Genomic DNA, 12,976 nt, shown 5'->3' on the forward strand with positions numbered 1-12,976 from the left:
GGCATAGTCCTCATTGTCCTCTGAAGACACAGTGATTATTTCCCATGTATTTTGGTTTATACGTCTTCCCTTTATAGAGTGCCACTCCTCCGACTTTCACTTCACCAACCTCTACCTGTCCTTTAAACCCTAGCTGAAGGCTTTGTCTTGGCTAAAACTTCAGTGACCACTCCCAGGCCCAGTGATTTCTCCCTGTTCTCGCTGGCTGTAACCAGTGAGGATACCTTCTCTTGTCTCTCATTGCTCTCTATTTTGTGTGTGTTGAGGGTGGTTGAAAGTCTCAGCCAGCTAGAATATAAGGTTCTTGAGGGAAGGAACTAAAATGTACCCTTCACTAACCTTCACAACACCCAGACCTTGGGGCATGGAAGGTCATTTTGGAGGACGACAGAGAGTGGACTGGGGTGAGGGCCTAGAGGCACAAACAACGGTTGGAGGCCAAGATCTTAGCCTGGGAATGAATGATGTGAGTATTGTTGGTGAAACTGGAAAGGAAGGACTTACACCAGGGAAAACAACTGGACATGACTCCATGGTTTCCAGCTCAAGAGACCTGAAGGATGAGAGAGGTCATTGCAGGGAGAAAGTGATAAGGAATAAAGTGGAGACTCCAAGTTGGGAATGTGTGGAATTTGAAGCGAGGAGGGTTGGTACAAGAGATTTGCTCTTGTGCAGCTTTAAGAAGGAGGCTGTGGACACATACAGAGGTGGCAGCCATCGGAATAGACACCCGTGCCTCCCTCCCCCTCCCTGCATTCCCTTCTCTTTTGTCCCCCTCTTATTCCCTCCGTTCTGGGCTTATTTCCCTTCATCCCCACTTCTTCACCTCTCTTCCACCCTTCTGCCTGTATTTACAGTTTCACTTCCTTTTTCTACTTTTATCTTCCTCCATTTCTTTTTGATTCCATTTTTCTTTCACAAATCTACTTTCTTTCCCTAACGTTTCTCCCTTTTTCCCACCTCTCCTTTTTTTTCTATTTCTGTATGCATCTTTATATCTCTTGTTCCTCTTTTACCCTCCTTTCCCCATCAAAGAACAGTCTGCCCTTTTTCTTTTCTCTTCTCTCCTTACCCCACCCACCTCCTCCCAGAGCACAGTTGTACACATGTCCCTCTGTGTCTAACGGGGCCTGTTTTCATCCCTGTAGGAGATACAGCAGCGGCATGGTCTGGCCAACTCCATCTCTTCCTACCTGATTAAGCCTGTCCAGAGGATAACCAAGTACCAGCTGCTACTGAAGGTACCTCCCCTCCCCTCCCCTCCTTGTCACCCCGACCACGCTGCTGACCAGGCCCAGGGATGGGAAAGCTTCACCTCAAGACCTTTCCTCTACCAGGAGCAGAACTTCAGAGATGAGCCCACTCTGGCTCTCCTGGCTCCAGACTGCATGTTCTATTCTGTGACATTCCAGATGCTTTTGGGGGGGAGGAGGGGGTGTGGGAGAAGAGGAGAAATGAGAGCAGGAGTGATTGTAACTATTTTTACATGCACTCATCACTGCACAGCTTTTAGTGAATGCCACCCCAGGCACTGGCTGGTCCCTCCCTGAAGCCTCTCCTGTCCTTCTGTTTTGGGCACATCCTCCTGATGGTCCCTACTACTGACAGGATCCAGGGTTGAGGTCTTAGAGGCAGTGCCAGGCCACACGGGCAGTGGGGGCCCAGGGCAACACCTACCATTGCCTTGATCTCTGTGTTTGTCAAGACTATGGGGTTTTTGAGAAGATATAGTTGAAAGTCCAATTAAAACACAGTGACACTTTTATATCTGTTGGATCCCATATGTTAGGGTTTCTTCTGGTGCCAACTAAGAGATGTGGATTTTCTCCAAAATCTTTTCTTTAAAAGTCAAATAATCAAATTATGCAAAACACTAAGTAATTTGGGCTGATTCTTCTCACAGGAGGATACAGTGACACTCTGAAAATGACATTTTCCCACAGAAAGCCTGGGAAATTGATCAGAGGCAGTTGTATAACCCTTTTCTATATTCATTCTTAACTTATAAGGGTGGAGTTTTCCCTCCGTTTGAATAGTGTGCAGGTCACTCCTCAAATGCAAAGAATAAAAGGAAGGTGAGAGGCATGTCACAGGAAGTATATAGTTCCAGGGAAATCTGATGAAATGCAGCTCATGTTTAGAGATGCTTGCTCAACCTCACGTATTCTAGCTGCTTCACTAAACCTGAAACCAGTCTAGTTTCAAATCTAGGTTCTAGTCATGCTGGAGTGCGCCCACCTTTCCTGTCTTTGGGGTCTTCCTGGCTCAGCACTTCTGGTTGCATGATGAGGAGAGTAGGGGCAGCAGTGAGCCTGTGCCCTGGCCTCTCTTCTCCTCCTAGGTCAGGGCTGGGCTGTGCACCATCCTTCCCCTCCCTCCTCCTCCAAACCATCTCCTTCCTTGTCTCCAGGAAGAGAGCTGGGTTTCATGTGCAGGCATTCCAGTCTCCCAACCCTGCAGAAATGACTTAGAGAATCAGCACACGGCATGGCCTTTATTGAGGACTAGTGTTAGAGATAATGACGTGTAGAACATCACGGCCATTTGGACAGAACCATTTTGGAAGATGCCATCATGTTTGTTTTTGAAGTTTCTTACATGAAGACTCCTAGAAATTCTCCTAAGATCTCAGAGCTGGGCATGGGGAGTTCTCTCCTGAAAAACCAGTGTGTTTCCTGCCTTTAAATGACAAGAGCTTGAGGTCCTCCTTTGCCTTTGACTGTTAGATGGCTAGCACCCAGTTCTGTGGTTGCTTACAGGAGCTCCTCCTTAGCCCAGATTTCCCTGTGTAACATCCCCTCCTTCCCTAACCCACTTAATGCATGACACTTCTAAATCATTTTTCTTGTATCAGATTTTTTTTTGTAGTTTTCAAATTTAAGCATCCCAAAGCCTTTTTAGAAATTGGTGGGGTTGTGAATTAAAAAAAAACAAAACTAACCTGACTCATCCATCCATACTTCCAGTGTCTTAAACCAATCAAGATGCAGTTCTAATGGGGGGGGGAGGGGGCGCTATAGCTCAGTGACTGAGGGCCTGCCTAGCATGCACAAGGTCCTGAGCTCAATCCCCAGTACTTCCATCAATCAATCAATAAACCTAATTACCTGCCCCCTCCAAAAGGGAAAAAAAGATGCAGTTCTAAGAGAAATACAGCTTTTCCCCTCTCCCTATTAATTCCATAACACTGAGGTTCCTAGGATTAATTCTGTGGCATGGACAAGGAAGGGAAGTGGAGGCTGGATAGGCTGCCCTGTTTTGCTGTAGGCAGATGGAGGGGTGGGCTCTGGGTCTTCATTTGTAACTTCTTGTTTTAGGATGAGAGGACCATGCAGGTCACTGAAAAGGGAAAAAATTAAGTAGTAGGAATTTATTGTAGAGAGGTTATAAAATTATTGGGGATAAAAGCCTTAATAAGATACTTTTGACCCCTTTTAAGTGTGCTTGTAGCAGAACGGCTGCTGAGTAAAAGAAAAATGTTTTGCTGAGCTTTTACTATACATAAATAATATACGATTTATTTTCTCATTAAAGTCAGTTTTATTCCAAGTAAATTGATATTTAATTATCAGTATTCTCTGGAGTTCCTCCCTTTAGGTGTTGCAGGAACATAAAAACTTTAGGAGTGTTCAATATTCTCTGTGTAAATCTGCTTTGGCGGTCCTTGTGGAGTCTAAATTAAATGTGGAGCCGCCTTCTTATCATAAACCATAGCAGGAATCCAAGGAGACCTCATTGGTTTTGGTGGTTGATTGGTGGACTTGCCAAATTTCTTTGGGAGGTTAAACTAGTTGGTGTTTTCTATTGCACACTGAAGCATATTTCTTATTTCTGTCTTATTTTTATGCCTAGAAGTTCCTTTGATGATGTATGAGAACAGATTGGGAGGGCTAAAATTAGGAAAGAGGTGGGGAGAATCAGAGAACTTCAGATTAGCAAAAGTAAATGCAACTTTCTGAACAGTGATGCTATTATACTAACCAGAACCAAGGACAGGGCTGAGGACTGATCATGTCTTCCTCCCAAACATGAGCTCTGGGCAGTTCACCTCTTCTTTGATCACTCAAAGCTCCCTTCTTCATACAGGAATGTCTCCAAGATAATACAAAGGATTGAATTTTCTTATCAGATGCGCACTAATTAGGTATCTTACAAAGTATAAAGCTTTAGTAATAGTTTCAAAGATACAAATAATCTTAAGCAGGGGTAAAACAGAGAGAAATCCAGAACTGCCAATTGTTCCAAGTCCTTTCTTACAGCATCAGGATGTGCTATGGCCCAGATTCACGTACATGCTTCTAAATGATATATATTGCGTCCTGTCACTTACCCTGAAGAGAGTAATATTGGTCATGAAATGTAATCAGTTTTTACCTAGGGAGTTACATAGCTTATGTGATACTTTCCCAAGGAGCCATGGATTCCAGGTTTGTCTACCATAAGAAGTCCTAGTCAGGCCACATATATCCTGCTAAAAGCATTCCTTAAATACTCTTCTGCCTGCAAGTGCCATCAGTTTGTCAGGAGGTCTATCATGAATATGTTTATAAGGTTTGATCTTGTCAACATCTTTCTTTCCTGGAAGTGCGTCCCCACCCATCCACCCAATTCCTGCCTTCCCTCCCTTCCCCCTGAGAAGAAGAGAGTATGGATTGTAGATCTGTGACTTAACTATTTCCTTCCCAGTGTCAAAGTGAGCAAGATACAATAACTCTGATAGGAAGAGATGAAAGCTAGCATTCCGCTGGTTTGGGCAAAATCATTCCAGGGTAGTCTATGGTTACTGAAATAGTTGGAAACAATTTTACTTTACTCCATCAACCAGACATTACGTATCTCTTATGGAGATGGTAATGACCTAGTCTCTAATGAGGAAGTAAGAGAGGGCATGCTCCAGGAAGTCTCAACATGGTGGAGGACATGAGGGAGACAGGTTGGCATGGTGGATGGATTTGGACTCAAGAGACCTAGATTCAAGCCCCTATATGGCCTCCAATGAATTCTATAGCCTGGGGGAAATCTCTATCCTTGATCAGTGTCCTCGTCTGACAATAGTAAGACTAGTCCATAATCCCATCTATTGGCCCCAGGTTAAGAATTCCTGGTCCATATGATCTAAAAATCTTTTATAACTCTGAAAGGCTATAAACCTATAATGTCTGTAACCCCTGGTTGCTCCCAGTGTGGTGGAAGTCAGCATTCAGGCAGAAGAAGTGTGTAAATAAAAGTGGTGCTGGCAGTAGGTGAGCGATATGTGAGAGCTGTGTGTCCTTTGCACACTCATTGTCTCTTCTTTATGATCATACAGTACTGCATCTCTGTTCATGTGTTTTGCCAGGAGTATTCCCTTCTCTAGGAGGTCAGGGGAATGACAGAGAAGGCCTGGTGGCTGACTTCTAGTGCCAGCTATTTGGAAGTTAGGTTGAATTGAGTTAGTTTGGATTAGATTGAGTTGAGGAAGCTTAGTGTGGGGAAAAAAATTGTGGTTGAATTCTTTGGATATAACCCCTCAACCCCACCCTACTTTCCTTATAGCTCAGAGGGGACATTTCAGAGAATGAAGATGGTGTCTTAACTCCTTGAGGAATCGGTATATAATTGCCTTGAGGGTTTAGTTGGTGGGAGGGTGGGGACACTGAGGGAAGTGGTTCTAATGGTGTCTGGACTTTTTTTTCTCAGGAACTTTTAACCTGCTGTGAAGAAGGGAAAGGGGAGCTCAAGGATGGCCTGGAGGTGATGCTCAGTGTCCCCAAGAAAGCCAATGATGCCATGCACGTCAGCATGCTGGAAGGTAGCTGTCCTCCCAGTCTCCCGGGGGAGCCTCCTTCTTTCCTAAGACCACGGAGCTTGTGTCGCGGGAGGGAAGTGGCGTAAAGGCAGGCCAGGGGCAAAGCTGGAAGAGAGGAGAAATGGCAAGTTGTTATGTAGGTCTTTGGGAGGTGAGAATTGATCCACAGGGGTCAGCTGGGCTAACACCTGCCTCCAGGTAGGACCCGGCCTAAGCCGTGTAGGTGTGTGGACAACTTGCTGCCTGGGAGGCAGAGTAGGACAGGCCATCGTCGTTGCTATAGGGGTGCTAGAGCCCTGACCCACAGCGGTCCCGTTCCTCTGAATCACATTTGCATGGCATTTGTCATCAGAATAAGTAGAAATCCTGTGCACACACACAGACCCACTGTCTTCAGCCTTATGGCCTTCTCTTTTTTTATAGTAATGAAATATACATGACATAAGGTTTACCATTCTAAGCGTTTTTAAGTGTACAGTTCAGTGACATTAAGTACATTCATGTTGGTGTGCGACTGCCCTCATGCCCTTCCTCGCAGGTGAGAAAAGTCCAGCCAGATAAACGTGATAGGACTTTGCCAAAGCACTTTCAGTCGCTGGTACCATGTTCTTGGGACCCAGAAACCTATTGGAGCGAGACTCCAATAAAGTACTCTTAACACCACAAAACAGAGCAGATACGGGCAGAGCCGGCATCCTGGGGTAGAAGCTGTTAGATGAGTTACTCCTCAACATCCCAGTCTGGGCTGGCAAACAGGTGTTAGGGATGCAAGTCTACTCTGTTGTACTTAGTAAACTGGTGGGGGATTTTCTCTTTTCTGGGTTCCACATCCCCCATCACCCTCCCTACCCACCCCCACGCCATCTGAAAGACTTGGTCTGATCCCAGTACTTCCTGGGCCACCCTTAGCACAGGAAGCCCCACTTCTCCACACACAGGAGCCCTGATTACCTTCCCCAGACTGAGCACTGATCCACTGAACGTGTTCCTGGGGTCACAGTTTCTCTACCTTCTTCTTTTCTGTTTGCACCTGCTCCCCACCCCGACTGCTGCGTGGCTGCCTGCATAAATACCCTCCTCCTCCAGCCTGTCCCTGACCTGTATATCCAATCTAGCTACTCCAAGTATGATCTGTGGACCAGCAGCAGCAGCACCTGGGAGCCTGTCAGAAGTGTGAATTCATTGGCTCCATCCCACCCCTACTGAATCCTGATCTCTTACGGGTTGAGAAATGGATAGGAATCTGTGTTTTTGTAGGCGATCCAGGTGGTTCTTATGCACGCTGAAGTTTTAGAACCTCTGTTAAAGGTTTAAAATGGTATAAATATAAACTGTTGAGACTTGTGCACCCCACTGTACAGAGGCAATCAAAGGGAAGATCTTAGGAGTGGGGTATAAGAAATGAAGCGACGACAAAGAGAGTGGAGTCAAGGGCACTCAGGCAGTGTTTGTCCTCAGCCTCACTTTGAGCTCCAAGTCAGGGACAGTGGGAGCTGTGGAGGAAAAAGAGATGGGGTTTATACCATTATAGGAGGTCCCTGGCTAATAGCGGGGCTGGGGGAAGGCTGCCTAGGAGTTTTGCAGGAGATCCCACTGATACTGTTCTGTAGAGGAGACCTGGTTCAGGAAGGTGGGTCTGACCCCAGTTCTGCAGAGCCGTGTCCTCAGGTGTTCAGAAGTTGCAGGAATCAGCCCAAGAGAAAAGTGCTGTGGGGGCGGAGGTTCTCACAGTCGGGGCGTGGAGCGTGGCACCCACACATGGCTCGAGAAACTCCACAGGCTGGGAATGCGTGTTTTTCAGGGTTCGACGAGAACCTGGACGTGCAGGGGGAGCTGATTCTGCAGGATGCCTTTCAAGTGTGGGACCCGAAGTCGCTGATCCGGAAGGGGCGGGAGCGACACCTGTTCCTCTTTGAGATCTCCTTGGTTTTTAGCAAGGAGATCAAAGACTCTTCAGGACACACGAAATATGTTTACAAGAACAAGCTACTGGTAGGTGGGGCAGGTGGGGTCAGATGAGTCTCCCCATTTGCATAGCGCCCTTGGGCAGGAAGGGATCTCGGACACTCAGCTCATCTCTCCCCTGGTGCCACACCAAAACCATCCTGGACAAGTGCAAATGCATCCTAGCTGGAAAGCCCCCACTTCTGCATCTTAGAGGTCACTGTTCTTCCTGCTGGCTTTTGGCGCCTCCCTCTTCACCTTCCCTCCCTGCTGCCTGCTCATCAGGCGTGCCTGTAGGTCCTTTCATCCCGGGTAGAGGAACAGAATATGCGGTCTGTTTAAGTTTGATTGACAGAGCCCCTCCCTCGGTCCTCTCCTCTCTGTTGCCTTTCCCTCCCCACCCCAGCCCTAAGTCTCCCCACCGCCCTCCCCTCCCCCGCCTCTCACAGGCATTTCCTGTCTACAGACCTCAGAACTGGGTGTGACCGAACACGTCGAGGGCGATCCCTGCAAGTTCGCCTTGTGGTCTGGGCGCACCCCCTCCTCAGACAATAAAACAGTGCTGAAAGTAAGTACTGCTCTCTGCTGGGCACCAGGTCGGGTTTGGGGTAGCCTGAAGGGGGCAGAGGGATGTGGGCGTGTTACACCTACAAGCTGGGGCCTGGATACTCCACTAAGCCCCTGCGCCTCTCTCGGGAAGGGCAGCCTCATTGAGAAGCAAATTCTATCATGAAAGTAGACTGAAATCTCAAAGACGAATGGTCCCCTAAGTCCAGGCCTCTTTGGAGCATGGAGGGAAGAAGGCGGGGAGTGGCCTCAATAGACCCACTTCAATATGTTCTGCCCATGTGTCCCCTTCAAATGGCAAGGACAACGGTTGACCCTTTAGCAAAAGGCACCTTGATTTGCTCCACATTCAACATTTTTTTCCTGCACATCTTATCTACATATAAGATATCCTGCTCAGTGCCGTGAGGAATGACCGTGAATCAGATATGGACCCAGTCCTCTGGGAACGTACATTCTGTAAGCTCTAGTATATCGTACTAGCATGGGAACTAGGCTGTGAGAGGAGTGTTGAGAAAGGGTCTTAGGGAGTCGCCTCAGCTTTCCAGGGTGCATGTAGCCTGGGAACTGAGTCCGCACGGCTGGTACTGTTAGTGTTGCTCAGGAGAGACGCTGCAAACGGAGCACCCACCGGTCGTTTGCTTATCAGGGAAGAGCCCGTCTCCAAGAAGAAGATGGGCCAGCCCTGACCAGGCTTCACGCTTGATCACTCTGAGTTGCCGGCATAGCTGCTACCTGACATGAGGTAGAATTACCTGGCAAAAATCCCATGAAGACAAATGAAATATTCATGGAAAGGTAGCAATCCCTTCAGTTCACAGGTTTACCAGGCTGAAAACCGAGGACTGGCTGAATCAGTACAAGCCTGGGCAGCCTTATAGGTGTTGAACATCCTGACGTATATTCAGTTATACTAGTTGGTAAATGGCTGCTGCCTTCAAATGCCCCCTTGCTGCCCCTCCTGTACTTCCCAGGCCTCCCGCAAATCTAGTAACTGAAGTGTTAATCCTCGGCCCAGTGAGGGCAGATACTGACTGGTTATTAAATACTTTGAAGATCACCCTTATAAGTCTGCATTGAGTATTGAGGTCATAGCCCTCTTCTAGGAGTTGGAGAAGCATGTCCCTGGATTGAAGAGTCAGAAGTATAAGAGAAATAAACTCCTCAAACATTTGGTGTCCTTGACGATGATGGCTTAAGCCTGCAAGTGGAGGGTTGAGAACTGTTTGTGTGGATTGGAGCAGAGTGGGGTTCTCATGCCTTCTCCCTGTGGCACTCCAGGCCTCCAACATAGAAACCAAGCAGGAATGGATCAAGAACATACGAGAGGTGATTCAAGAGAGGATCATTCACCTGAAAGGAGCTTTAAAGGAGCCAATTCAGCTCCCCAAAACACCAGCCAAACAGAGGAACAATAGTAAGAGGTAACCAGCGTCTCTGCCCCCAGCACGGCCTCTCGTGCTTCCGGGAGCGGGAATGAAGTGGGAGTGGGGGGAACCTTTGCTTTGCTTCCATGGGGCACTGTGCTATGCAGTGGCACTCAGCTCCGTGACACCCCACTCAGTTCCACCTAGAAGAGTTACCTTCTCTTTAAGCATCTCACCCGTTGCTGTCAGTTAAATTCAGCAGGGTTTCACTGAGCACCTCTTTTCCAGTAGATGCTCTGTTAGGTGCTACAGGAAGATAAAAGGAAGTGTAAGATGAGTCCATTCCCTTGAGAACCATCTGACTGTCAGGTCCCACACATGGAATAGTTAGGCAGGACGAACCAGTAAATGCTGCAAGAATCAAGGAGAGTGGACTTTGGATGAGCACTAGAGTGAGGTGTCTGGGGAAGGCTTTGGGAAGGAGGTGGGCAGTGAGTGGAGAGCCAAAGGACTGCAGTGTAGGAGGTGGGGGGTATGGTGGGGCTATCCCTGCAGCTCTTACTATACCCCCCACCCCCCTGCAGATTCCTCACCTTCATTCATCTGACATAGGCAATGTGATTGGGCAGAAGAGGACTTATTTTTTATATCTTCATCTCTCTGGGCCCTGCTGAATCCCAGTTTTCCTTAGACCAGTGGATGACTGCTTAAGTATTTCTCAAGTCTTCATGTGACAGTCACTTACAATGACTCTTTTGGAGGTCGCTTCAAAATAAAGCATACAAAACTTCAAGAAAAAAACTAAAGAAAAACAGTTCTGAGGTGATGGATGTTGGTGATAGCAGGCTGTCCTCTCATCTCCTATTCATGAATGGAATAAATGCAGAAGATGTAGTTGACATTCAGGACACAGGCTTGAGAACCACCAAGGGAGGTGGAGGCCAAAAGAAGGGTGTGGCTAAAAGAGAGATTCCTCCATGGGGAGAAGCCCCAAGACCAGTATGGCCAGGGTAAGGTCCCCTCTCAGTGCTGGAAGCAAAAATGATGACTGTATTGGGGAGGAGTTATTTTGATTTCAGTTACCTATGTCCAGAGTCCAGGTAAGGGGCAGATTTAGTTCAGCACTAGAGACAGACCCTGCTGTAGGAAGCCCCTACTTCAGTAAAGAAGACAGAATGGAAGCAGTTTTAAGGAACTAAAGGCCCGGGACCCTGCTGGGAAGATATTCAGGTGAGGGTGGCTAGGGTTACCCTCTGAAAGAGCCCCTCTCTCCTACAGTAGGGGAGTTTGAGCATCTCTAGATCATGGGATGGGCATACCTTGGAAATGCTCGCACCTTTTCTTGGTCATTGTCCTGTGATGAGAGGGTGAGAAACCTTGGCAGACTCTGCAGAGAACAGCCAGGCATTGTGTTGTTTCATTGGTTTGGCTCCCTGCATATGGGGACAGAGTTTACGGAGGAGTGGATTGGCTTAGGGAATACTACCTACACTCCTGGATGGGCTCCCCAGATCCCCCAGAACTGGCTTCATCTGGAGTGGACCAGAAGGGCCTGCAATGGGCCAGAATAGTGGGAAGCAGAAAGTACAGCCAACTCTCAACTATCTACAAATGGGGGAGGAGGGGGAGGAGCAGTGGTCCAGATATCTAAAACAACAGATGATCTAAAAGTCCTTTATTTTTGGTTTTGAAATGCATCACATAATTTCTTTTTACAGCAGATTTTCCTTCCTACGAATGTGTGGCTTATATTATTAAAATAAGCTGACATTTCCCAAGCCCACATATGGTGATGAGAGAGCAGTTGACTTAAAAGTGTTTTAAGTGGAGAAAACACTTTTTAGGACTAGTAGACCCTGTGTACATACATACACATCGTATGTGTGCCCACATGCACGCACGTGTCCGCATACACTCACACGCCAGATTGTGATTGTTTAGACTCTGAGGCGGCTTCAGTGTATGGATATACTGCCCATGTGGTAGTACTCTCAGGCAGCCAGTCCCCATTTCCCTACTGCCGTACGTCTCCACAGGCAGTATCGGGGTGTGACTTTCACAAAGACCTCCATAGGAAGAGCTGCCATTTCCTGTGCTGACTTATGCAACCCCAGGCCCCCATCTCCAGTTTTCTCTGACACAGACTGTTCAGCCTTCACCAGTTCCCAGGCATCTAATCCCCCTTGGCCCGGGCTTTGAGTTCAGTGTAGGATTGGGACCCAGATCTAAAGCTGGGGAGTTAAGAGAGCATGAGCATGGGACAGCTATATGGCCCAGGGGCCCAGGAAGGGGTCCAAATGCCAGGAGTGTCCTTGGGAGACTGTCTTCTCAGAAGCACAGGAACACAGCTGGCTCACGAGCTGCTGTAGAATCTGTGACTGTCTCCCTGTCTTTAAGAAGATGCCTTGGCCTTCTGTGTTAATAAGTTGTCATTGTAAATCATCACGAGCTCAACAGGACCCACCAAAGTGAAGGCAACAAACTCCTCCTCCATACCCAGGAGTTGAGGGTCCAGCATGAGGACAATCCCAAAGGATAATCTCCTCTAAAGAAAGTAGCCCACCCCATTTTCTTGAGCAAAAGAAACACAAGTCAGACAAGTGTATTATCAGTTCTGTTTTTTTAATCAGCCAGCTATAAGCCACCCGCCATCCTGTTTCAGCATGCAGAAAAACTATTTGAATACTCTGAACTCCGGGATTATTGGAGAGGACCCAGGCAGCAGGATAGAAGCCTAGGTTCTAAGCAGGACATACTTCTTCCTGCTGCCAATTACAGACCCATTCCTAGTAAAAATAAATAAAGAATTGTTCCACCTGCACCGTGGGCCAGAGGAGTTATGGACAAGGAGTCATTTTGTGTCCAGTTATCAACATAGTGATTATGTATTTGCTAAGTGCAGGAGGTGACGTCACTGAAAATCACATGGGGCTGCTTCCTTTAGTGGGATAATTTTAGACAAATCCCTGCTAGAAAGTGCTAAGGCTCTGCTCTGCCAGCCCAGCTGGAAATGCTTGTGTGCTCTAAACCCACAGTGGTTCCCCCCACCCCCACCCCTGTTGTTTTTCTCTTCTTCCTGCAGGGATGGAGTGGAGGATGTTGACAGCCAGGGGGATGGAAGCAGCCAGCCAGACACCATCTCCATTGCCTCTAGGACCTCTCAGAACACAGTGGACAGTGACAAGGTAGGACAGTGCCCCAACCTTCCTCCCCGCAAGACTTCTTGTTGGCTTAACCGCCCCTGGAGAGTTACCCCCCGAGGAGTTTCTCTCACGGTGGAGCCTGACCTCAGGAGCCAGGGGTCTCTCTG

General features: G+C 47.7%; 1 protein-coding gene across 20 annotated transcripts in view; it reads left to right on the forward strand.

Moving 5' to 3' along the window:
- Nucleotides 1-12,976, forward strand: part of KALRN (kalirin RhoGEF kinase) — a 616,045-nt gene that overhangs the window by 404,707 nt on the left and 198,362 nt on the right. For all 20 annotated transcript variants that reach the window (XM_032480687.1, XM_032480702.1, XM_032480718.1 and 17 more), the window contains exons 28-33: nt 1,149-1,241; nt 5,680-5,791; nt 7,590-7,780; nt 8,199-8,300; nt 9,581-9,723; nt 12,749-12,851. In XM_032480687.1, coding sequence (XP_032336578.1) covers nt 1,149-1,241; nt 5,680-5,791; nt 7,590-7,780; nt 8,199-8,300; nt 9,581-9,723; nt 12,749-12,851 — 744 coding nt within the window. The remainder of the gene's footprint in view (nt 1-1,148; nt 1,242-5,679; nt 5,792-7,589; nt 7,781-8,198; nt 8,301-9,580; nt 9,724-12,748; nt 12,852-12,976) is intronic.

This window comes from Camelus ferus, chromosome 1 (assembly GCF_009834535.1).
Source record: "Camelus ferus isolate YT-003-E chromosome 1, BCGSAC_Cfer_1.0, whole genome shotgun sequence".
Lineage (NCBI taxonomy): Eukaryota > Metazoa > Chordata > Mammalia > Artiodactyla > Camelidae > Camelus > Camelus ferus.